The sequence below is a fragment of the Panthera tigris genome, chromosome X, assembly GCF_018350195.1.
Source record: "Panthera tigris isolate Pti1 chromosome X, P.tigris_Pti1_mat1.1, whole genome shotgun sequence".
Taxonomy (NCBI): domain Eukaryota; kingdom Metazoa; phylum Chordata; class Mammalia; order Carnivora; family Felidae; genus Panthera; species Panthera tigris.
In genome coordinates, this window is record NC_056677.1 from 46891357 (window position 1) to 46918295 (window position 26939).

General features: G+C 46.9%; 1 protein-coding gene across 2 annotated transcripts in view; it reads right to left on the reverse strand.

The window, feature by feature from the left end:
* The window catches only part of FGD1 (FYVE, RhoGEF and PH domain containing 1), a 41018-nt gene that overhangs the window by 8147 nt on the left and 5932 nt on the right, over positions 1 to 26939 (reverse strand). For both annotated transcript variants that reach the window (XM_042974634.1, XM_007089432.2), the window contains exons 2-12: positions 15208 to 15381; positions 14726 to 14903; positions 14161 to 14599; positions 12777 to 12866; positions 11933 to 12081; positions 10481 to 10637; positions 10237 to 10375; positions 1025 to 1083; positions 742 to 888; positions 307 to 399; positions 64 to 143 (exon numbers count right to left, since the gene is read on the reverse strand). In XM_042974634.1, the coding sequence (XP_042830568.1) occupies positions 64 to 143; positions 307 to 399; positions 742 to 888; positions 1025 to 1083; positions 10237 to 10375; positions 10481 to 10637; positions 11933 to 12081; positions 12777 to 12866; positions 14161 to 14599; positions 14726 to 14903; positions 15208 to 15381 (1705 nt within the window). The remainder of the gene's footprint in view (positions 1 to 63; positions 144 to 306; positions 400 to 741; positions 889 to 1024; positions 1084 to 10236; positions 10376 to 10480; positions 10638 to 11932; positions 12082 to 12776; positions 12867 to 14160; positions 14600 to 14725; positions 14904 to 15207; positions 15382 to 26939) is intronic.

Genomic DNA, 26939 nt, shown 5'->3' on the forward strand with positions numbered 1-26939 from the left:
AGATTGCTTCATATCTGAAGGGAAAGAGGGGGCTGGAGGGAAGGTATAGGTAAGGGCAAGTACCTAGCCTGGAGCTCCAGGGAGCGCTGCTTTCCTGACACCAGGAAGGTCCGAGGCAGATTGAGGTTGGAGCTTTCCTTTAGCTGAATGGAGGGAGAAAGAGGCTTTGTGAGTACTAAGCTCCACAGGGCCCTTACCCTCTGCACACACGCACACAAAGACTCAGGGTCAAAGTCAGAATGACTTTATTCCTCCCAGCACCAAGGCCCCACTCCAGGTCACCATCTCCCACCTCCTGGTGCTCACCTCCATGCCATCTACATCAATGCGTGCCCGCACGCTAAACTTCTGGCCAAGGAGCCGCAGCCTGGGCACGCAGTAAAGGAGGCGGTCGTTGAACTAGGAAGGAAAAGTTTTGGGATGTAAGTGTGGAGGACCCAGGAGAGGTGTGGCCCAGCTCCCTACCCTTATAGGACTCCTGGAGCTTTATTGCTGGGGACTCAAGGCAATAGATGGAGAAAGCACAGCCCAGATTGGGCACAAGGGTCACAAGGAAAGAGCCTAGGCATGGGAGTCACTTCCTAGTTGGGTGACCTTGGGCTAGTCACTTGTAAGTCTTAGTTACATCACCTGTAAAAAATAGTGAAGATACAATGAAAAATAGAGGACAGAATGGCTCCAGGAGGTACAGACTTGAGTGAGTACCAAGTCAATGTGTGCAAGCCCACACCTGGCACTTACTAATATGAGGTATCGGTCTTGAGTGGTCCCATTCTTTGCTGACAGCTTAAGGATATGGCCTTCTTTTATGAGCTCTTTGGTGGGGCTGACAATGTCTTCCTCACCCCCTAGCAGCTCATATACCTTCAGCAGCTTGTGCATTCGCTCCTGGCAGGAGACAGTAAGCAAAAGGCACGGTTGGAGTGCTGGCCTTCCCTTACATGTCCAGAAGTCACAAGTCCCCCAGACAGAGACACCACAGGTGGGTGGCCAAGGAAGGACAGGGGCTAGAAGGGCCACTCACCATTTTGCGGATGGCAGCGTTAGAGTGCTCTGCTGCTGTGGCTATCAGCTCCAGAGATTCTGTGGGCAGAGTGGGAGGTCAAATGGGAGACTAGCAGAGAAGAGGCTCTTGGGGGTTTCTTTGCTCCCTGAACACCTCCTCCTGGCCTGACCACATCCTTCCCATCCCAGAAAGCACCAGCCTCAAAGAGGTCTATAGCAACATCACTTAAAATCAGAAAATGCCACAATAGCAGAATCACAGTGCATGGAATAACTGGCAGTGAATAAAATGAAAGCTTAACAGGATTATTTTTGCCATTAAAAATAACAACAATAATAATTACATATGTAACTGGAAAGAAACATATCCATGTTAAACAAATTGTCTCTGGATGGTGGGACTATGGGTGGTTTTATTGTGTTCTTTAGATTTTTCTGTTTTTCCATATTTTTGACAAAGAACATGTATTACTTTTATAACCAGGAAAAAGTCATATAAAGAAAGAAAGTGATGAGCCTACTCTTTGTCTCAATAATTCAGATTATAGGAATCTCTACCAAGAAAATACACATTCTAATCAACAAAACTGATAAACCCCTAGCCAGACTCCTCAAAAAGAAGGGGGAAAGGACTCAAATAAACAAAATCACAAATGAGAGAGGAGAAATAACAACCAACACCACAGAAATAAAAACAATTATAAGAGAATATAATGAAAAACTATATGTCAACAATTTGGACAACCTAGAAGAAATGGATAAATTCCCAGAAACGTATAACTTACCAAAAATGAAGGGGGAAGATATAGAAGATATGAACAGACTGATTATTAGCAAGGAAATTGAATTGGTAATCAAAAAGCTCCCAACAAACAAAAGTGCAGGACCAGAATGGCTTCATAGGCGAATTCTACCAAACATTTAAAGAAGAGCTAATATCTATTCTTAAACTATTCCAAAAAAATTGAAGAGGAAGGAAAACTTACAAATTCATTCTATGAGGCCAGCATTATCCTGGTACCAAAACCAGATAAAGACACCACAAAAAAACAGAACTACAGGCCAATGTCTCTGTTGAACATAGATGCAAAACTCCTCAACAAAATACTAGCAAAATTAATAAAAAAATACATTAAAAGAATCATTCACCACAGTCAAGTGGATTTATTCCTGGGATGCAAGGGTGGATCAATATTCGCAAATCAATCAACGTGGTACATTACAGTAACAGGAAACAGGACAAAAAACATCTGATCACTTCAATAGATGCAGAAGAAAAACATTTGACAAAGTACAACATCCATTCTTTTAAAAAAAATTTAATGTTTATTTTTGAGAGAGGGTGTGCACGCTCGAGTGGCGGAGGGGAAGAGAGAGGGAGATACAGAATCTGAAGCAGGCACCAGGCTCTGGGCTGTCAGCACAGAGCCCAATGTGGGGCTCGAACTCACAAACCGTGAGATCATGACCTGAGCTGAGATTAGACGTTTAATTGACTGAGCCACCCAGGTGCCCCCAATATTCATTCTTGATAAAAACCCTCAACAAAGTAGGTTTAGAGGGAACATTACTCAACATAATGAAGACCAGCTGTGAAAAACCCACAGCAAACATCATACTCCATAAGGAAAAACTGAGAGTGTTTCCCCTAAGGTCAGGAACAAGACAAGGATGCCCACTCTCTTCACTTCTACTCAACATAGTACTGGAAGTCCTAGCCACACCAATCATACAACAGAAAGAAATAAAAGGCATCCAAATTGGTAAGGAAGCAATAAACTTTTCACCATTTGCAGATAACATGATACTACATCTAGAAAATGCTAAAGACTCCACCAAAAAAGTACTAGAACTGACAAATCAATAAAGCCACAGGATACAAAATCAATGTATAGAAATCTGTTGCATTTCTATATACTAATAATGAAGAAGCAGAAAGAGAAATTAAGAAAACAATTCCATTTACAATTGCACCAAAAATAATAAATAAAGTACCTAAGAATAAACTTAACCAAAGAAGTGAAAGACCTGTACTCTGAAAACTTTTATAGTATTTTATACACTGATGAAAGAAAGTGAACACAACACAAATAAATGGAAAGACATTCCATGCTCATGAATTGGAAGAACAAATATTGTTTAAATGGCTATACTACCCAAAGCAATCTGTACATTTAATGCAATCCCTATCAAAATACCACCAGCATTTCTCACAGAGTTAGAACAAACAATTCTAAATATGTATGGCACCACAAAAGACCCCAAATAGCTAAAGCAATCTTGAAAAAGAAAAACAAAATGGAGGTATCACAATTCCAGACTTCAAATTATATGACCAACCTGTAGTAATCAAAACAATATGGTACTGGCACAAAAATAGACACATAGATCAATGGAACAGAATAGAAAACCCAAAATAAATCCACAATTAAATGGTCAGTTAATCTTTGACCAAAGTAGGAAAGAGTATGCAATCGGAAAAAAGACAGTCTCTTCAACAAATGGTGTTGGGAAAACTGAACAGCCACATGAAAAAGAATGAAACTGGACAATTTTCTTACACCATACACAAGAATAAGTTCAAAATGGAGTAAAGACTTAATGGGAGACCTGAAACCGTAAAAATCCTGGAAGAGAGCATAGGAAGTAATTTCTCTGACATTGGCCATAGCAACTTCTTACTAGATATGTCTCCTGAGGGAAGGGAAACAAAAACAAAAATAAACTATTGGGACTACATCAAAACAAAAAGCTTCTACACAGCAAAGGAAACAATCAACAAAACTAAAATACAATTTACTGAATGAAAGAAGATATTTGCAAATTACATCTTTGTAAAAGGGTTAATATCTAAAATATATAAAGAACTGATACAACTCAATACCTCAAAACCAAATGATCTAATTCAAAAATGGGCAGAAGACATGAACAGACATTTCTCCAAAGAAGACATAAAGATGGCCAATAAACATATGAAAAGATGCTCAAATCACTGATCATCAAGGAAATGCAAATTAAAACCACAATGAGATACCACCTCACACTTTTCCAGAATGACTAAAATCAAAACACAAGAAATTGGTGAGGAGGTGGGAAAAAATAACCCTTGTGCACTGTTGGTGGAAATGCAAACTGGTGCAGCTATTGTGGAAAACAATATGGAGGTTCCTCAAAAAGTTAAAAATAGAACTACCCTATGATCCAGTAAGTGCACTACTAGGTGCTTACCCAAAAAATAAAAAACACCAATTCAAAGGGATACATGCATGCCAATGTTTATAGCAGCATTATTTACAATAGCGAAATTATGAAGGTGGCCTAAGTGTCCATTAATAAATGAATGGATAAAGATGTAGTATTTATATATAATGGAATATTATTCATCCATAAAAAAGAATGAAATCTTGCCATTTGCAATGACATAGATGGAGGTAGAGGGTGTAATACTAAATGAAATAAGTGAATCAGAGAAAGACAAATATCCTATGATTTCACTCATATGTGGAATTTAAGTAACAAAACAAATAAGCAGAGGGAAAAAATAAGAGAGAGACAAATCAAGAAACAGACTTCTAATGATATAGAACAAACTGATGGTTACTTCAGGGTGAGGGATGGGTTATATAGGTAATCGGGATTAAGGAGTACACTTGTTTTGATGAGTACTTAGTGATGTATAAAATTGCTGCATCACTATATTGTACACCTGAAATTAATATAACACTGTATGTTAACTATACTAGAATTAAAATAAAAATTCAATAAAAAATACATGTTCTATGTACAAATACACTTTCATTGCAGTGATTTTTACAACAGTGTCAACCAGAAAGAAAAATGTCCAACTGTAGGGGTTCAGTTAAATAAATTAATGTGCATTCATATAGTAGAATACTAAACAACCTTTACAAATAATGCTTATAATTTGTCAAATGCTCAGGATATTTTAAGAAAAGGATAACAACTTGTATATACTATGTGATCTTGATTTTGCAAAATATATGTGTATAAAAAATACCAGGAAGAATATATTTCAAAATGTTCATCATGCTTATTCCCTGGGGGCTTTTATCACAGGTGATCTTTTTCCCTACCTCTTTTGTCTTTCCTATAATTTCCATATTTCCTACAGTGACCAGGAATCATCAGGAAAAAAAAAAACTTGGAGTAAGTCCCTACACAACCCCCTACAGTAACGAATCCTACTAGTGCTTGAGGGCCTGCTATAGCTGTACTGCACTCCACTCTTGTCTGTATGGTGCTGGATTTTCCCACTAAAATATACCTGTGATGGAGGAGTACACGTGCATCTGAAGAGGCAAACCAAGTCTTGGTTTTCTAGGAAGCTCTCCCTCCATGACCAAGTCTTGGTGCTCAAGATCTGTAGCCCTTGTCAGGCCTTTCAGGAGTCTCTCATCTCCAACCCCTCTTCCACCCTGGCTGCCAGAGGGTCTTTTTGACATACAGCTTGCTGTCACTCTTCTGCTTAAATCTGTCAATGGCTCCTCTATATTTGCAGGGTGAAGACCCAGCCATTTAGCCTGGCATTGAAAGCCCTGGAGATCTGACTTCTGCTGACCTCTCCAACTTTCTCCACTTGCACCTCCTTAAACATGTCCTGTCTTGCCACTCAGTCTTCTGGATTCAGCTTGCCTCCTCCAGTAAACCCGCTCTGAGTTCCCAGGCTGGGATGGGACCCTGTCTGGGTTCCCACATTCCTCTTTGCTCCCTTCTGTCCTACTAGTCACACTGCATATTCATCATGCATTTACAAATCTTCATCCCTTAGTAGACTAGGAGCTTCCAAGGATGGGGCCAGTCCTTCCACTCTCTCCAGGCCTTCCCAACAGATGCTTTGCATAAATTAGCTCCTTTCAATCCCCACAACAACTCTGTAAGATAGGTGTGATTGTGCCCTGTTTGTCCAAAATGAAGAAACAGAGAGAAGAGGTGGTGGCCTTAGGTTGTCTACCTGGGAAGCAGCTGAGTTGACATCAGAGCTGGAGCTGCTCTGCCATCTGCCCTTTCTCCCACACATTCTGCATCTCCCCCACCCCAGGGCAGGGAGCATGTCGGGTGGAAGAAGTAGGAGGTACCCAGGGAAGGGAGAATAAGACTCTGGCAAGCTGTGGGCATACAAGCTTAGACCTGCGCAGGCCATTGGGTTAAGACTAGAGGCTTTGGTATCAGGAACTCAGTCTGGAGATGTCTTATATGGAGTCCAAACTGACATTTCCAGGGGTCCAGTGTGTGTAGGCTCTGTCTGGGGGCTCAGTGTGGGGATGTCAGTCTAGGATTTCATTTGGGGGGTCCAAGTCTAGGGAGTGCAGTTTGGGGAGCTCAGTGTAGGGGCTTGGTCTGGAAGCTATGGTGGGGCTTTGGCAGTCTGGGTTTGGAGTTCAGCCTTGGGCTCAGGGTAGGCAGCCCAGGCCAGCAGTTTCAGTTGGCCTGGTTTGAGAAACCCAGTCTAGGGTCCAGGTTCCAGAGTTCAGTCTGGGAAGCAGAAAGTGGGGGAGTCAGTCTAGGGAACCAGAGATATGATTCATTGGGGCTTAGACCTTGAGGCACTTTCTGGGGCTGTACCTGGGGATTTCAGTCTGAGGGGTAAAAAGTTAGGAGGTTAGCTTAAGATCTTGGCCCAGGTAGCTTAGTGAGCAGATCTTAGACTGGCTTTCAGAGATTTTCATTTTGAGTGGCTGCAGAAAACTGGACTGGGAAGTTCTTTCAGTGTGTGTGGGGATTCATCTTTGGGCTCAGTTTGGGGAGCTCAGTTGGGCAAGCTCAAGCTGAGGTTCATTCTGGGGGCTCATATAGGGTTGAAATTGGTCCAAAACAGGAACCTAAGTTAGGTGAACTCGATCTGGGGCTGACTTTATGGGCATTCAGTAAGGAAGGCATCAGCCAGGGCATTCAGTAATAAAAACTGCTAACATTTATTGAGCCTTTGCCATGTGCTAGGCACTGTGCTAAGAGCTTTACCTGGATTATCTCATTTATCCTCAAAACAACTCTATGAGGGAGGTATCATTATCATCCTCCTTCTACACATGAGAAAATTGAGACTGAGCAGCTTGCCGAGAGACACATAGTTGGTAAAAAGAGGTCTATCTGGTGCCCAGTTTAGGAAGATTACACTGGCAACTCATTTGGGGGTTCAGTCCAGGGAGCTCATTTGGGGAATTTCAGTTTGGAAATGTCATGCTAGGGATCCAGTGTGGAAATAAAGTCTCAGAACTCAGTCCTGGAAGCTCAATGTGGATATGTGATTCTGTAGAATTCATGGGCTCTGAGTGGAGAAATGAGACAGGAGGCTTCTTCTGGGGATCCCCCTGGAAGGTTATAAAGTGTGGAGACTCAGTGTGCCAGTGAGGGGTCCTTCTTGGGTCTCAGTAGGGGGCCCAGTCTGGAGACTTCATTCTGAAGGACTCAGCCTGGGAATCTCAATCTGTGAATCCAAGGCTGGGATGTAGAAAATGGGGGGCTGTCTGGGAGGAGTCAGTCTGGGAATTGAGACTGGGGAATATCAGACTTGGAGCATGGGTCACATAATTTTGGGGAAAATCTAGCATTAATCTAAGGGCTCAGTGAAGGGGATAGAAAATAGGGGTCTTCAGTCTGGGGATTTGGGTTAGGGAGAACACAATCTGGAGTCTCTGTTTAGAGCTGAGACTGGGCAGCTATTAAGCTTGGGGTTCCCTCTGGAGTTCACACTGGGGAACTGTAGAAATCCAGTCTGAGGGCTTGGTGGTCTTAGTCTGTGGCATGGATCAGTCTCTGACAAAAGACTCCGTCTTTTGGGCTCAGGACAGAGGGACAGTAAATTGGGGATAAATATAGGGTGTCTCAGTCTGAGGGACAGTAAATAGGGGATTAATATAGGGTGCTAAGTTTGGCAATACCTGTTTATAGAATGGTGGCCCATGAAGATCAGACTGGGAAGTTCTTCCCACAGGGGGAATCTCCCTGTGGGATCTCAGGTTGAGAGCTCTGACTGGGAACTCACTCTCAGAGCTTAAGGTGGGGAGAACACTCTGGAGGCCCAGAACTTAGTTTGGGGAAACCAGGGTGGGGTTATATAACTGGGACCTCATACTGGATTCAGCCTGAGAGCTCAGGTTAGAGATGACAGTCCATGGAACTACTCCCAGGGAATCAGTCTAGAAGGCTTTTTCTAGAGGTTCAGGTTATGTATCCCATTCCTGGCACTTCACGGGGGCTCTCATTTGGGGAGAGGATTGAGGCACTTAGTCTGCAGATGTTTGTAGCATTTGGCTGTCAAACTTCCTAGGGTTCTAGCTCTTTCTAGAGGTCCAGGCTTGGTAGCAAAATGTCCTGTCTGGTGGGATGGAGGGGGCTCAGTTTGGGAAGCAGACACAGCAGTGGACAAAACTGTCTGCTTCTGACTCTTGGGGTTTCCAGGACCCCACACTTTCCTAACTTTACTCCTACCTTTAGGGTTGCTCCTTCTTAAGTCCTTTGCTGATTCCACCTCCCTCAGCTTTGTCCTTGGCCCCCATTTCTTCACCATTTACATTCACTCTCTTGGTGATTGTGGCCAACCTCACACTGTCTATGAGCCAGTGACATCCAAATCTCTCTTCCTGGGATTTGAGACTCATCTAACTGCCTAACTGGCAGCTCACTTTGAACATGCCCAAAATCGACCTCTTAAGCTCATCTCGAGAACCATCACCACTAACCAAAAATCTGCAAGTAATTTTTGACTCTTTCTCCCAAGCCTCACACTCATTACACCCTAGTTCTTTTGGTCCTGCTTCCAAATATAACATCCTGAATCCAACCATTTCTCACTGCTTTCACTGTTACTATCCTCATCCAAGCACTTTTCTCACTTAGATTATTACAAAGGCTTTCTATTGGTCTCTCAGCTCCCTCTCTTGCTTCCCAAGTGATCCTGATCAAAATCTTCTCATGGCTAATCACCACACTCAGAATAAAATCCACCTCCTTATCCTGGCCTGTAAAGTCTCCAACCCTACTTCTACCATTCTACCCTCACTTGTCATGCTCAGGTCACACTGGCCCTCTTGCTTGTCCAGACATATGCAAGCTACTGCCCTCTTGCCCCTAGGAACTCGGCACCTGCTGTTGCTTCTGCCTGGAATATGCTCCTCTACAATCCTCCCTACATGGCTCCCTTCTTCTTGTCATTCAGGTATGACTCAAATATCTTCTATTCAGAGAAGCCACCCAATCTAAAGTAAGCCCCAAAGTCCCTATCATATCACCCTCTTAATCTCTGAATTACATGTAGCACCTTCTAATGTCCTCTTATTTGTCACTTCTGTTTATTGTCTATTTGCTGTCTGTCTTGTTCACTTCTGTATCCCCTGTGCCCATGACATGCACAGAACCAAGGTGTTCAGTAAGTAGCTGCTACATTAATGAAGGAAAGAAAGGAAATAATAGTCTGGGGAGAGAAAGTTGGGGAGATTCTGGGGATCACTCTTAGAGGTATGACCCTGGGGGGGTGGGCCTCATACTGGAGGAATCAGAATGAAATACTTTTCTAGTAGTTCAGTGTGTGAGGACTCAGTCTGAAGAGGGAGCATCTCAGCCTAGAGATCCAAATCTTGGAGGTAGAAAATACAGGGTTCAGTCTGGGGTGCTCAGTTCTGAAGAGGTGATTCTGTAGGGCTCTGATCAGACTTGGGAGGTTCTTTTGGGAGGTTCATTCTAGGTAGTGGCTGGTGACAGAGTGGAGCTCTAAATGTAGAGGATGGAAAGTCAGGGGCTTACTGAGACAAATCTCTTTGTGGGGAGCTCAGCTGTGGAGATTCAGTAAAGAGGACTTGGCTTGAGGGATCAGTCTGGGCTCCTGGCCAGCTCAGTCCGTGGGGATTGAGACTCAGTTTCATTTTGGACTTGGCACAACTTCATTTCAGCATGAGTCTAGGGGTCAGCCTTGGGGTCTTGGCCTAGAAAACAGATGGCTTTCTCTAGGGGATCATTCTGGGCATGCTTTTCAAACTTTGGGGCTCCAGTTGGGGACTTTAGACTGGGGGACTCCTGAATGTTCTGTCTGGGTACTTAGGGAAAGATCTTGACCTGGAGGTTCATCCTCCAGAGCCTTACTCCAGAGCCTCGTGTGGGCCTTTCAGTTTGGAGAACCTGTTCTGGGATCTCAATTATGTGGCAATGGAAGGCTGACCCTGTGAGTTAAGTTTTGGGGGATGGGGTGGGGGGCAGGGCCCAGATGTGTGCACTCACTTTGGGCGTCCTTGCTGTCCGGGGAGCCATGGGGCAGCTTTAACAGATAGTCCTTGAGAAGCAGCTCATAGCGGGGAATGCGCTGCACAGGTTCCAGCATGTGGTGCTGCAATGTCAGGTTGCCACAGGCTTCCTCCTTCTGTGACAGGCAGAAGCAGAGGGACTCAGGCCTGGCAATAGACCTCTCACTGGGTCCCTGCAGACCTTTCCTCCCCAGTCTGCCCTATCCAGCTTCACTGCTTACCTGTACCTCGTGGATGATTACTTTAAACTGGGTGGAGCGCTCTGTCCAGGTGTTGACCAGCTCCACAGCCCGGTCAAAGTTCTTCACATACTCGCCATACATCTTGAGGAAGGGTGCCAGCTTCTGTAGGATGTCTCCGATGCGCGGGTAGCGGTCCCTGGGGTGGAAGCAGGGGCTGACATGGTCCTGCTGATCCTTGTCCCCCAGAATTCTCTCAGGGTTCTAGGTCTCTCTAGCCACAGGCAAGCTACTGTCATCTCATTCCTGGAAATCTACTTCTTAGCCAGTCTGCTCCTCTGGAATTGCTGCTTATGTTATAAGCCAGTTAGGCCAAAAGTCTCAGCTTGACCTGAGACAATGGCCAGGGCTACCACCTACCTCAACTCTGCCCTTTGCAAGTACCAGGAATAATATATTCTGGAATACCTGCCTGGACCTCACTGCAAGGGTCACTTCATACACTTATTATTGGTTCTGTGCCCAGCCTTATGCTGGGTGATTCTGAAAACACAAATGACTCATACTTAGCCAAGCCCTGACAGGGTCACTATCTGATAAGTGAGGCAAAGTGAACAGGCCTAGTCATACTCTTCAGGAGTCACAGTCTGCTGAGGGACCTGGTCTTAGCCCTCACTGGTCACAGTCTCCTGGGGAACACACAAGAACCAGGTCTGGTCTATCCCTCAAGGGTAAAAGTCAGTTGGGGAGATGTAGGAACTGGCTTCCTTCCAGCCCTCCATGGTACAGTCTGGTGAGGGGGACACACTTTATCCTGTGGGTGTGGGGAACATGGAGATGATTTTTAAAAGGAAGTAACATGCTCTGATTGTTCAGGAAGACCATTATGGCAGGTAGACTCTAAAGGATGGATTGAAAGAGGAGAGCCTGGTGGCTGGGAGACTGCCTATAAACTCTGCCCTTCTTTCTCAGGACTCAGCTCAGGAATCACCTCTTCCTTGAATCCTTCTCTAACCCCAGACTAGGTTTGGTCCATTTGTCTGGATTCATACAGCCTCCCATTCCCAGCTCTATCTTAGGTCTGATAAAAAAACAACAGCTCATGTTGAGCGCTTATTATATACAGGATTCTGTTCTAAGTTCTCGACACGTGTCAACTCATTTAAATCCTTAAAACAACCCTATAAGTTAGGCTATTATTATCCTCATTACATAGATGAGGAAACTGAACCACAATAATTTAAGAAACTTGCTTAATATCACAGAGCTAGCAAGTGGCAGAGCTGGAATTTGAACCCAGGCAATGTGGCTCCTAACCTCATACTCTTAAGGGCTGTGCTGTTACAATTTTCTGAGTCCTGGTCTGTGTTTCATATTAGATTGGGAGGGCATAGAGGGAAGAACTTTGGTCTTATTCTCTTTGTGAAAGGCAGTAAGAGGAGAGGACAGGCAGGAGGAAAGGAGGGCAGACAGCCTAGATCTGGGGCCCCTCACCATTCCTCCATGCGCTTCTCTAGCTCAGGCAGCAGGAACTGCTGGTGGAAGCAATAGATGGAGCAGATGTTAGAGAAGATGCCATGGACAACATCAGCAGGGAAGGAACTGCGGTTCCGAGCTTCTTCCAGTAGCCGGGCACAGAACACCTGTGGGGCAGGCAGGAGTGTTCAGACCAGCTGGGCCTGAGGCTTGGCTGGGGAAGGGGCAGCTTGTAGGTGAGGGCAGTGTTTGTGGGAAGCTCTGTGGAGCTTTGGGATCTGCATTGGTTTTGAGACTGAGGAGAGAGGGAATGGAGCTAGGCTTATATGTGGGGTTGGATTTCCGGTTGTCAAGGTTAGGACCTGGAAGTAGGCACTGGGACAATGAGAAGTCAGGAGCAGAGTCAAGACTTAGGTTCAGGGTCAGATCCATTCATTTAACATATATTTGTGAATGCCTACTGTGTGCCAGGTACTGTTGTAGTGGCTGGGATAACATAGTGAGTAAAGCAAGCAAAAGTTCCTACCCTTAGGGATACTAGTGGATTTGGGGTCAGGAATACGGCCAGAATTAGAATGAAGTTCAGGGTCTGGTTTACAGCTGGGGTAAATTCAGGATCTAGGTCAGAGTTGCAGTCAGGGCTGATGTACCCACCCAAAGTTAGCAATGAGGGTTGGTAAAAAGATTAAGCTTGGAGTCATAATAAAAATCGACTTCAGAGAGAGGGTGGGGGTCAAGGTCAGAAAGGGGTCTTACCAACTCTAGATTGGTAATGGTAGGGTTGAGCTCAGGCCCTATTACTTCCTCCTTGGTACCCACCTAACAGGTCCTGGGGCCCTGGGATCCCTGAGGGGCCATTCACCTGATCCAGGAGATGGAGCCTGGAAACGTAGGCCTTCTCAGTTTGCAGGAGCTCATTGGCAATGTGGAACACCTTCTGCTGCACGGTCAACTGGAAAGGAGAAGAGGCAACCACTCATTTATCATCCTGTGCCCTAACCTTCACCCTCAGAATTCTCTGAAGAGCTCAAATGCTACTCTAAGCCCAGTGCTACCCTGGGATAATCCCAACCTGCATCTCTAGACCCATAACCTCCCAACTTCATCCCTGACTCCCCAGTGTACCATAAAGGCCACTCCTCAATTCTGGTGATATGCACTCTCTCACTCGGCCACTCATGCACCCAGTCATCTGCTCTCTTTATCCATTTAGAATAGTGCAGTGGTTAATTATGTGGGCCAGGAAGTCAGACTTCCTGGGTTCAGATCCTACCTCTGTCATTCATTAGCTTGCATAAGTTGTGTAACTGCTCAGTATCTAAGTCTTCTCATCTACATACACTGATAGTAATAGGACTTAAGTTCATTTGCAATTGAGATAATTTAATGATTTAATATAAGTAAAACATAGAAGACCACAAATTAAGTAGTCTATACATGTTATTTATTCACTCACTCAGTTCACTGTCAGCAAAGGCTTGCTGAGTCCCTGGAATGTGAAGAAAACATGAAAATACCAGAACGTATAAAACTCATTGCCTGTTGGCCCAGTTTCCAATTCATTGGACACATATTTGCTGAGTCCCTGGCCTCAGGCCCTACATTTGGGCTGGCTTCTGGTGAAGAAGTTGTTCTGGCTACAACCTAACTTAAGGGCAAGGATGCCTCTGAAAGCAGCCTTAGGCTGCGGGGGCACAGAAACAATTTCCTGTTGCCAAGAGCCTTCATTGCCACAGCCCCAGGTCGTTTGGACAGGAGGGGCTCTAGCTCTTGTGCCCCTCTGGAGGCCAGCTTCCAGGAAGTCTCTGGATATGAGAGACTTTCCATTTTACAAATAAGGAAACTGAGGCTTGTGGTAGGGGAGTGGAGATTTGCCCAATGTCACATAGCTACTGAGTCTTAGGATTTTCCAGCTGGAACAGGACTTTAAGGATCCCCAACCAGGATGCTCATTTTCAAGATGGAAAAACTGAGGTCCAGCTAGTAGTTCTCTGATAAAGGTAGAACAATTTTCTTGGTAGTCATTTGGAACTGTGCATGGTCATGTTGGTAGTTACAGTGAAGGAGTGGGGGGTGAAATATGGGTTTGCTACTGATATTTAGTACCAGGAAACCAGGGAAGCCAAACATTCTAAGTGGAAACAATGCTGTTTTGAGAAATAATGAGCTGGGGAAGAACCAAGTGTAAAAGCCAGGCTCCTGGTTTTTCCACACAGTCCTGCCATTCGGTGAGCATGGGTCAGTACCTCCACAGACTCCTGTCTCTCCATTGGGGGCACTGGGATTTCTCTGTCCTTCTCATCCTCCTCCTCGTCGTCCTCCTCTTCCAGGTCACTATCAACCTCCTGGGAGCCGGGTCGGTGGGGGTCAGCCAAAGCAACAGGGACACTGGCTAGGGCAGAGGGCCCAGGACACAGGCTATGGCTCGGGGGCCCGTCATCACTGACGAAGCAGGTCTCCTCACTGTTGGATGGTGAGCTGATGCTGTCAATGCCGCTGTCCCGGTTGGGCACCTTCTCGCCATCCCGGGGCCCAGGAGCCAGCAGGAACAGGCAGCGGGAGGCCTCGCTCTCAGGAAGCTGGGGCACTGGTGGCTGTGGGAGTGGCTGTGGCAACATGGCTGGCTCTGTGGGACCTGGGCTGGGGCCAGGGGCTGGCCTATCCGAGGCGACAATCACAGGCTCTCTGAGGTGGGTGGTGGACACACATGGAGGCAGGGTATGAGCTTGGCTGAGAGTCCTGTCTTAAAGCTGTCCTTCTTGTCCCAGGCCCACCCTCACCCCCACAGGGTCCTCCAGGGATCAGACTCACCTTTCAAATTTTTCAATCAGTGAGGATACCGCTGCAGAACTTGGACTGGCCTCCACCCTGGGGGCCAGGCCCTTTGCCACTCGGGGGTCTGCAGGCAGAGGGCGTGATGGTGGAGGGGGAATGGGCTCAGGTGGGGGGGGCATCCGGGGCATCTGCAGGTAGCTGGGCTTTGGGGGGACTGGAGAAATTGACAGGGAAAAGAGAGAGGGGAGATCCCAATGAGCTGAGTTTGGAGGTGGCTGTCATAGGCCACAAGGCCCTCCACAAACTCCTAGTCTGCACCTTTGCCCAAGGTAGGTACAGAGCAGGCCTGAGGCAAGATGCCAGTATGTATACATTAGCCCCAGGCTACAGCCCTTGGCTCCTAGACCATGATGCTTCCTATCCTTCTAACAAGCCTTCTCCTCTGACACTGGCCAACCTTTCCCTTCCATTATCTCCTCCCCTGGGCCATTTCTCTGCCCCTCTCTGGAACCACTTACCTTGCGGCTTTGGGCCTGGTGTCCGCTTCAGTGGTGAGGGACGCTGGGTGGGGGTTTCAGTAGGGGGGCCAGGGTCTGAGCGAAGCCGCTGGGGACCTTCTGGATGAGGTTCAAGGCTCTGCCCAGGGTCAAGGGACAAACTTTTAACCAGGATACGGTTTCCTTGGTGCAGCCCTGCAGAAAAGGAGAACCTGGGTGTGAAGCGATTGATGTTATCCCAAAGGAGCCGGGGACTTGTATGTCTTAGCAGGTATTGGGGTATTGGGTTTCCCTGAGCCCCTTTCCTGGGCACACTGTCTTTCTGGGAAGCCCTTACCATAGCCCTCAGATGGGGATCCAGGCCCAGGGCTGTGGCTGGCTGTTTTCATCAATAGACAAGAGTTCTTTGTGATCCGTACATTGATTCCTTGTATGTTAGCAGGCATTATTACTAGGGAGTTTAACCAGGCTAGGGGTGGGTACGAGCACCCTACAATTTGTGTATGTGTTTTCAGCCCTTGTTTATATAGCCACAGTAGGTATGCTAAGCTAAACTGTTCTTCACCCTTTTTCTTAAGGTCCTGAGAATATCTGGATTTCCTTGTCTACAATTTTATACATCTGAGCATGCTATGACAAAATTGTATTTCATGAGCAAAAGTTTTGCTTCTTAAAATCCCAGCCTCTCACTAATCTGTACTACCCTCCTCTGCTTCCACACACATGCACAACCACACACACAGAACCCAGCATTCAGGTCACAGGAACAGCTTTAAAACAGTGGGCAACAAATTCAGAAAAAGGGAGGTCTTTTTTGTACTTTCCCTCTTCCTTCACTGTGGACTCCCTAAATCCACCTCTGTCTTTGGCCCTAGGGAAGATGATGGTTACTTTTGGGAGAGAAGATTCCATCTGGGAGACAATGAAGGACCGTCCAGGATGACATGTCCCAAGGGAAGGAGTATGGGGCTCAGGTAGGCCTGGCTAGTCAGGGAGTTATAGAGGGTCTCATATGAAAGAGAATTCAGTGTGGGGGTGGAGTGGGGGGCTGGGCAGAGCATAGAGGGCAAGCCCTTGTGGCAGGCTGAGGAGCCAGGTGACCATCCCGTGGACAGAGAAAGCCATGAAAGGCCACAGTGTAGGGAAGGGTGCCGGCAAACAGGTGTGAGGACAAGAGAGTGAGTGGCAGTCAAGAGCTCCCACCCACACACAGTGTTGGTTTTGCTGTGCCACAGCGACATAGCCTCTCACAGCCACAGGGTCTCTTATCCTGTGTTATATAGTCTCACAAATCACCAGTCACAAAAGGGTCTACTCAATTACAGAGACACACGGTGTTATTTAGACTGTTTCATACAACTGTTGGGTCTGAAAGCCTGGTCACACACAGTCACAAAGACCCACAGTCACAACCTCACAGCCCCACAGTATCATGTACACCCAGCAAACACAGTCATGCACAGTCACAAAGAGAATCACACAGTGGCAAGCCTCTCATTTTATACAGTTTCATACAATAATTGCCCAACCACTTACCATCACATATACTCCTCAAATATGGTTACACTGAGTCACAAAGATATACAGTGTAATTTATACTGTGTCTCACAATTGCAGGGCCACAGAGTGTGACACATGCCATAATATGGTGTCACAGGTTCACACACCTGCAAATGGTTCACACAGTCATCAAGACTATAGCCATGCAGGGTTATTATACCATGTTAGATACTGCCTCACACAATGGGATAACATCATAAAGTCACACAGCACCATGTACCCAGAAACACAGATACACAATCACAGACATGTGCCCTAATTTACTATGTCATACTCATGAAACAAACATGTCCATGGTGTCCTTGAGTCTTAGGGGCTCAGGCATATATAAACACCTGAAATTTGCCTACTGGTCTAAGTGGTCATGGTGTTACACGTACCCCCTGTTGCAAAAACATACAGCTATAACATTCAGAGACAACCTACAGGGTCACATGGGCAAAAGGAGCCACAGGAATTTTGGGTATCCCAGTCCTGGAGGGAAGGAATAGCCCAAACTATAGTGTTCCAGCAGCTTCCCTGGGCCCTGGGCCCTACTCTGGCCATAGGCTAGCAAGGTAGGCCCCAGGGAACTCCAGCCATTGTCACCTCACAATCCTGAAGGAACATGGTACCCCAGGCCCCTGGCCAAGCCCCACTCTTCCACCCAGTACCTTGCCTTGGGTGCAGTGTCCTAACTTCCTTTCTCACTTGAACAGGTAGGGCCCTGACTGGGAGGGAGGAGGTGCTTCTCTCAGCTCAGCTGGGCAGTGTACCCTGCCCTGTTCAGCACATCCTGGCCTGGTCCTGCCCTGCCAACCCCCCTGGGCGTGGGGTTGAAGAGGATGAATCACTTGGAGGACAGCACATGAGGAAACACAGTTCGAGAGACAAATGGCCAGAGAAAGTGAGAGACAGGGTAGCTGAAAGGGCCAGAGATCTAGCAAGCAAAGCCAGGCACCCCATTGTGCAGAGAAATCCCCCCTCAAAGACACACATAGGTTCCAGGGTTTCAGGTGCCCCTTGTTTGCCTCCTCAGGGCTCCACCTAGCCCTGTCTCCACACCTCAAAGCAGGCAGGCCTCCATAGGTGAGCTCTCCCTACCCAGTCTGTACAGAGCAGCTGGGGGCCCTCTGGCTGGGCTTCTCTCTCTTTGCTCCACTGCTTGTCCTGGTGGTAGGGTAACTATACCATTCTTTGTGGCCGTGCTCTGGCCCATTCTCTAATCCCTTCTCATCCACCTCACCTGGGAGCCCACCAATGGACCTGCCTCTCCTTTCTTTCTGCCTCCTTGTAAGCAGCCCTGCAGAATGGGAGGCTGGATAAAATTCAAATATTCTGGGACACTCTGGATTCCTAGGAGAGAGAGACAGGGACTGTGAGCTCAGTTTCTAAATAGATGAAGGCAGAGAGATGGGCAACGACTTGTCCAAGGTCACATAGCAAGTCAATGGCAGAGTTTCAGCAGACTGGTCCTGAGTTGGACTCCTTTCTTAATCTTGCTCTCCAAGGGAAGCTGGAAAAGAGGGGAAGTAGGAGGGGCAGGGGTGTACCCCAGTGCTTCAGAAAGTTGTGAGCTGCAGTGTGGCTAGTGAGCACAATATCTCCCACCTGTAGGGAGATGACAGTGGGGTTCCAGTTCAGGAGCCAAGGCCCGGCCAAGAACCAGCTGAAGCTCCACTGAAGGAAGAAGGTTCAAAATCCCTCCCTCTCCCATTTCAGTGCTCCTCATTCCTGTCCCTCTGCCTACATTTCCCTGTCTCCTCCTATGTTTTCCCTCAATGGTCCCCTTGTCCCATCTTGCTCCCTCCAGGTGGGTAGATGGACCTCCAGCTCAGGTCATGCCACTTACCTGCACAAGAACCTTCTGTGACTTCCCACTGCCCATGGGGAAAATAGGAACTTCTCAGCTAGGCCTCCATGGCACCTCACAACCCTATTGAACTCTCTGGCTTCTCTAGGCTTAGTTCAGTTCCCTGAATATTTCTGAGCTCTGCTCTGAGCCCAAGTAGATGCAGTGCTGAGGGATGTGAAAAATCCCATCTCTGCCCCTGGGGAGCTCCCAAGGGATGCCTTCTCCTTTCCTGGATACCAAAGCCCTTCCCACTGCCCCATCCCATCCCTACCTGGCTAGATCCTGCATTGGTTTTCTCCAGCCCATTTTTTATAGTTGACAATCCACAGCATTGTCTCTCTCTCTCACACACACACACACACTTACACCTACACATCTGACAAAGTCCTCCACCAGGACTGCCTCCTCTACCACTGGGTTTACCAGAGTCCTGAGTGCCCATTAGAGCAGAGGCCACAAAGCCTCCCCACCCTACCCCCTGCAGAAAGTCATACCACCAAACCTTACAATACTTTGTGAAAATGTACCCAGTAGACACATTGACAATGCACAGCCCTCGAGCACCTAGTGAGAGCTGCAGAGTTGTTCACATGTCCACATGCAATGTGCTTGGTGCATTGTGCTCACACACAATCATTGCTGCCATTCTGGCATCTCTTGTCACTGATCAGAAGCACACCCTGGGTACCCCAGGAGTTCAGGGCACTGTCCCAGCTCTGCTGTGGGGGTGTGCAGTCCCAACAGGCCCTCAGCAGGCCAAAAGGTAATCTTGATCTTAACCCTCAGGGAGCTCCCAGTCTCAAAGACAAGAGAGTCTCATTCAGGAAAAGCTAAGGTAGAGCTTAGGAAGTACAAGGGGGGTCAGCATGTTAGGACTGGGGAAGCTCAGGGGAGGGAGAGGCCAGGGACAGGGCGACCAGATAAAATACACAATGCCCAGTTAAATTTGAATTTCAGATGAACAATGAATAATTTCTTAGTATAAGCATGTCTCATGAATACTTATACTAAAAATTTATTATGCTATACTAAAAACTTATTTGTTGTATATCTGAAATTCAAATCTACCCATACTTTATTTGAGCAAATTTTAGCAACCTTAGTCAAGGAAGGCTTAGAGTGAATGAGGCAGAGCAAGGCCTCTGAGGTGGCACCTGGCAACCAGGGCCCCCTAGTCTCTTGTCCATTTAAGCCTCAGGCAAGTTGTGGGCTCTACCCAATTTCCCTGCAATAGGCAGGGAATGAATGCTCATGACAGCGACATTATTTCTGGGATAACCTTGAATCTGGTTTTATTTATTAAAAAACAAGGTCAATCATTTAAAACCCATGGTATGTGACTATTCCAAAGAGGGGTGGCATGACAGCGTGCACTGACTAGACTGTGTGGGTGGAGGTGTTGTGGCACCTTAATTAGGAAGAGCTGGTTTAGAAGTCATATAGACAGACCTTGGTTAAATCCCAACATCCCCACTTACTAGTTGCATGACCATGGGCAAGCCTCTCTACCTATCTGAACCTAGTTTACTTATCTGGATAATTGGATAGTAATCACAGCCCCTGGTTTGGGGGAGTCCATGAAACAAAGAGGGAAAGAGCATATTGCCCCACTCACACAGCAATGTGAGTTAAACTTGAAAGCCAACAGAACTGCACATCCACAAAGACACAAAACTATGCACACAGATACATAAAACCACAGGCCACAGGCTGCAACCCAACACAAAGCTATTGATACACCAAGAAACATGAGCAAACCCAGCCAGAGATGGACACAGAATCCAGCCCCGCTCTCCTTGACAGCTCCTCAGATCAGGGCAGGATTCCTAGGAGAGGTGGCATGGCAAAGAAAAGACAATGATACCCCATCCCCCAATTCAAATTCAATTCAAATTCAATTGAAAATACAAATCATACAAAACTGTAAAATAAGTGTTAAGAAGTATAATAGAGTTTTGAATTTTTCCATGACAATTTATTGTCATCGAAATAACAAAATCATTTTTGGTGGGAATGCAAGCTGGTGCAGACACTGTGGAAAACAGTATGGAGGTTCCTCAAAAAATTAAAAATAGAACTACCCTACAACCCAGCAATTGCACTACTAGGCATTTATCTAAGGGATACAGGTATGCTGCTTCAAAGGGACACATGCACCCCAATGTTTATAGTAGCGTTATCAACAATAGCCAAAGTATGGAAAGAGCCCAAATGTCCATTGATGGATGAATGGATAAAGAAGATGTGGTACATATACACAATGGAGTATTACTCAGCAATCAAAAAGAATGAAATCTTGCCATTTGCAACTACGTGCATGGAACTGGAGGGTATTATGCTAAGTGAAATTAGTCAGAGAAAGACAAATATCATATGACTTCACCCATATGAAGACTATAAGAGACAAAACAGATGAAGATAAGGAAAGGGAACAAAAATAATATAAAAACAGGGAGGGGGGACAAAGTATAAGAGACTCATAAATATGGAGAACAAACAGAGGGTTATTGGAGGGGGTGTGTAAGGGGGAATGGGCTAAATCGGTAAGAGGCTAAATTGGTTAAGGAATCTACTCCTGAAATCATTGTTGCACTATGTGCTAACTAATTTGGATGTAAATTAAAAATAAATAAAATTTAAAAATAAATAAATAAATAAATAAATAAATAAATAATGTAAAGCACTTATAATGTAAAACATATATGCCGGCATTAAAAAGATATTGAATCAAATAAACAATTTTGTTTGCTAAAAAAAAAAAAAAGAAAAGAAAAAAGAAATAAAAATCATTCCAAAAATTGTTTTTGGTTGCTGCATGCCCCTACTTGGCAGGTGCCCTGAGCACATGCTTTGGGGCTCCTGGCAGAACAGGTCTACTCTAGCTGTTTGAAGATAAGAGCTCCTCCATTTGCCCACTTCCACTGGAATGACCCTGCTTCTCCCTCACCTCTTTCTGGTAATTTCCGCTGTTAGCATGCCCCCTCCCTGGACAGCAACACCCCCTTTCCCACCTCCTAGCTGTAGCCTTGGCTCAATCTCAAGTCAGCTAATAGGGCCTCAGACTGGACCTCAGCTATTAACTCCATGGTGACCTGGGTAGTTGCTTTACAGCTCTGGACCCCAATTTCCCCATCTGCAAAATGGGGGAGAATATGTGTGTGTTCCTCATTTTGAGGACCTGGTGAGATGCTAGAGTGGACAGAAGCTGGCCCCAGCACTCAGGCCTCCTGACCTTTACTGCATGCTTCTCCCTACAGCCCCCAGATCTCAGCCTCTCCAGGCTAAGAGGTAGGCCCCAGGGACAGTTGGAATTCCTGGCAGTGGGGTGGGGTAGGGTAGGGTGGGGTGGGGTGGAGAAAGAGACCAGAGGGAGTGGAGAAGAAAGAACAACAGCAAGTAAGAAAGTGCCTTTTGGAATGCCAGCTCTGTTGGTGGGGAAGGGGGAGTCCCTCACTTTGAGAAAAAAGCAGGGGATAAAGGCATAGCTGCCCCATTTCCTTCCACCTTGGCCTTGAATGTGAGGTCTGGTCCAGCTGCCCTACACCTTTTTGGCCAGACTGACCCAGGCCTTGCTTGGTCTGGCAGATGATCTCCGTGAAAGTTCAAACACAAAGTTCTGTCAAGTGTGAGAAGGGCACTGGGAGCTATCTACAAGAACCCTGTGGGTAGTTCTGAAGGTTCCTTTCCTGAAGTGAACTGGTCTTCTGAACATAAGGACTCTGCAGAAAAACAGAGGCACCTTCTGCAGAGTGAAGGCACTTTTGGAAAGTGGGAGCCATTCTGGCAAATAAGGAGTTTTCTTCCTGCAAAATAGAGAAACTTTCTATAAAAGGGAGGTCTCTTTGATACAAAGAATGCCCCTTCTGTAAAGGTAAGCAACTTCTCCATAGTGGAGGAGACTTCTTCAAAATGGAGGGACATTCTAAAATGCGAGGAGAGTTCTATAGACCTTTTTGTAAAATGGATGACCTGTCTGTAAATGAAGGACTCTTTGCCAAACAGAAGACTCTTCTGTAACATGGAGGAAGTCTCTTATAAAGTGAGGCCCCTTCTGTAAAGTGAAGGATGTTTCTGCAAAGTGTGGACCCTCATGGAAAGTGAACGCCTTTCTGTAAAAAAGAACAGTATAAGACATTATGGAATGATAAGGACTGGAGTAAACTGGAGAGCACATGCATCCCCTGAAGTAGGGACAGTAGTTCCTCCCTTCTATCTAATTGTCACTTTGCAGTAACAGGGCCCTGTACTTTCAGATCTTCCAATATTTCAAGAGAACCAGAAATCTAAACTTTTATGTGAAACCCCCTAGTTTTGAAAACAGTGAGTAGGCCAAGCAAAATTTGTAAGTCAAATTCAACTTGTGGGGCACCACTTTCTGCTATCTGAAGTAGATGGTCCTTAAGGCCCCTTACACCTCTGCTATTTACCTCCTGACCTATCTGACATGCTCTGGCTCTTGGGTGGCAGCCTTGGAGGTCCCTTATTACACCCTCTGCTAGGGCCCAAACTCTTCTGGGCCTGACCAGGCTCAGGGAGCTAGCTCATGCAATACTTGTTGGCAGTTCCCTGAACTGGATTCTGCCTTTTGTTCTGCCTGGTCCAGTTCACACTTTGCCCTGTGCAAGGTGCCTGGGGAAGAGAGCAGGGGATTGCAAGAACTTTCAGAACTCTCTGGAACTCAAGGTATTCACTTTTTAGTGGAAGATATAAAGTATGGAGATTCAAGTGTTTGTTAAGCACCTACTCTGGGCCAGGCATTGTGTTGATGCTTTCCTGTAAGGGATCCTTCTAACAACCCTGTGTACTATTAGCTCCATTTTATAGGCATAAAAACTGAGATGCAGAGAAGCAAAATAACTTGTCTGAGGATACACAGTGAGAACTGGGACTGGATCCCAAGCATGTCTGCGTCCAGAGTCACAGAGCACATCCTCAGCCATTGTTTGCTGAATTGGGAAAGAAATCACATTTGGAGGGATGAGTGGGGATGACTTTCTAAAGGAGGTGGTTTTCAAGTTCAACCATCCAGAAAGGGGTGTAGGTTTTAGGTGAAATGGGCACAGTCCTACAGGCAAGGGAAGAAAAGTGACCAATGGTGTGAATACTAGGGGTAGGGAGGTGAAGAGTATGTTTGAGGGCACAATGAACAGTCCTGGGTTTGTAAAAACATTCCGGAACAGGAGCAAGCGGCAGGAAGGGCCAAAAGACTAGTAGTCACCACCCCTCTCCACTGCCAGACACATACCAACCACAACCACAACCAAGATATAGACTCATAGGGGCCATACAGAGACAGACATTGGCACAGAAACACACACACACACACACACACACACACACACACACAGACGAGATCTACAAACAGAAACTCACATGCAGAAACATCTAGAAACTCCCAGGGGCTGACAGAAACAAGGTGACACACAAGCAAGCAAATAGGAACATACAACAAATACAGACCCAAAGACACACATAGACACACAGATATATACAGACACACTCAAACGTATACATAGACATATAGAAATAAGAACATTAAGATATACACAAAACAGACCCTTGGGGATAAAGACAGCCAGGCAGCCAGGCACATGGGCATGCATGCATGGCATGCACGCACACACACACACACAACACACAACACACAGCCACATGGGAGCACAGGCAGCCCATCCCTCTTGCAGTTGCTGGATTGCTGTAAGGGCCTGGCCTTCTCCCAGTGTCTCTGGACCTGAGGCCAGAGAAGGATGGGGATGGTTGCTCCACCCCCAGGGGGGGCTGGGGACTTCAGAGGACAGGAAGGGAAGGGAGTGGAGCTGCAGCTGGGAGCACTGGGGGCAGTAATTACCCAGCTCTGGGGCTGCCACGCTGGCTGGATTTCCCTTCCTGTGAGGACAGAGCCACTAGGGAATGGCCCCTCTGACCCCTGCTGTGTGTGACCCCAGGGACCCAACATCCACCCATTTCCCTTCCCCTCTCACCAGAAGCCTGCTCAAATTTGAGAGTTAGTAACACAGAAAGATTATGAGAGAAAAAGGCAGAGAGAGAGACAGAAAGAGACACTGGGACAAAGACAAGGAAGAGCAAGACAGGAAAACTACAGAGAGCTGGACAGCTAGAGAGGGAAACTGTAAAACCAAGGCAAGTCAGAAGGGAGACAGAGACAGTGAGGGATGCAGGCTCAGAGAGGCAAGGGGGCAGAAACAAAAAGGGTGGGCCAGGGCCAGGGCCATTTGTTGAACATGGCTATAATGTGTCATGCTGAGAGCTGCGGGTTTTCTTTACCTGTGGCGTTTAATTCTTATGACAACACTCAGAGGTGGGCATAATAACCCCATTTTACAGATGAGAAAATTGAGGCACAGAGAGGTGAAGTGACTCACCCAAGGTCACACAAAACTAGGAAGTGGCAGAGCTGCGTCTGGGGGGCTCTCACCACTGCCTGACTGTACCAGGGATTCAGGACCCAAACAGAGATCCCTGAAGGAATTCTCCAGAGAACAGAGCAGTCAGTAAGTCCTGGAGCCTGGAGCCCCTAGGCGATGCACACAGTAAGAAAGACCTAAACCTTCCCTGCCCCACTTCCTGCCGCCCCTAGGGCTGTGTCAACACCTGGAATGCATTAGTCAGGGAGGACCCGCCTAGGGAAACTGGGAAGGAGCTGGGGAAGGGGGTGAGCAGGGAAGGTGAAGGTGAAGGCAAAGGTAGTGGTGTGGGCAGCTGCTTCGCACCTAACAGGCCCAAAAAGAAGGGCTTCTTTGCCAGCTGCAGCTCCCAGGGGCCAGCCCTGCCAGTCCCGCCTTTCCCACCGCCTTCCCTCTGTGACTTAACCCTTTCCATGCATGGGCTACAGGAAAGCGCCACAGAGGGCTAACAGCTGCCAGCACCGGAAAAAGCCTTCCATTCCCTCTGGGCCTCAGCCACACACCTATGCCCCTCACCCTCCCTGACCTTAACTCTCGGGCCCAGGTGGGCACAGCTGTTGCCTGCTAGGTACTGCCACCTCGATGCCCCATCTCCTGTCTTCAGGCTCCTCAGACTCAGATCATCCCAAGCCACACCCAGGCCCTAGTGGTTCTTCCTCCTGCCTTCCCCATCCCAACAGTGTTACATCCATCCACAAAGTTCACCAAGCCAGAGGCTAGGCTTTCTCCTGGTCTCTTTCCCTTAACTCACAAAAGCAGGCAGACCCTAAGCCTTAGCAGACTCAACTTTCTTAGCTTTAGAGTCCATAAGCTTTTTCCCACTCTCTACCTTCCTAACTGGTTTCCCTCCACCCTCTCTACAAGGTATTCTCCACACCACAACCATCTTATGAAAACAGTCTGCTTCAATTCCTGCAGGCTTGTGAAGGGTTCCCTTTGCCTCCCAGATGAACTCCAACCTCCAGAGCTTGGGGACAAGTAAGGCCCAGCTCAAGAACACTTCCCTACCCCCACCCTCCAGCCACAATGGCCTCTTGTCTGTTCCTCGAAAGTGCTCTCTTCCGCCTGGGGCTTTGGCACATGTTGTTCCCATGGCCTGAACGGCTTTTCCGGCTTTTCCGCTTTGCCCTACCTCTGGACTCCTATTTATCCTTAGAGTCTCAACTCAAGTGCCCTCTTTTCCCTGCTTACCCCCCTCCTTATATGTTCAGCTGCATCTGTGCTTGGAATTACTTGTTATGTAGATCTTCCCTGCTAGAAAGAAGCTCTATGAGCACAAGGATTGTGCCTGTCTTATTGTACACCAAGCACCTTGCACAGGGCCAAGCACGTAGTAGGTCCTCAATAGACATTTGTTGAATAAAGAAATGCCATTCTTCCACCCCTTTTACTTTACCTTATCTGCCAAGTATTTATTACCAACGTATTTATTGATGCCATATTATTTGCCAGACAAATGTGATGACCAGGTCCCAGTGTTATAAATGGGGAAACTAAGGCCCTGGGAGGGGTAAGGAAGCCTACGAGCACAGTGAACTAATGGCAGAGCCAGGAGAGCTGAGACTCCTTCAGCTACTGCCCTGCATCCTTGTCTCCAGCTGTGTGTGTGTTTTGAGGCACCTTTTGGAGATGTGATGCCTTCCAGGCCCAAGGAACTGGGTATTAGAGCCCAGAGAGGCTGGACTCACTGCTCCAACGATATCTGCATTCTCCAGAGGGGGAAACATAACTCTGCATGGCTGGCCAATGGCAGACAGTGCTTCCTGCCCTCATTCCAGACAGGTCCTAGCCCCACCCAGCCAGGATCTGGCCAGCTCCACATCTGCCTAAGGCATTTAGCTAACTGGCCCCCACAAAGTCCTGGTTGGAATCTGTCTGGGACACAGCTGCCACTCTCCCTTGAGGAAGCAGGTAGCTCCAGCCGGGCCCTCCCA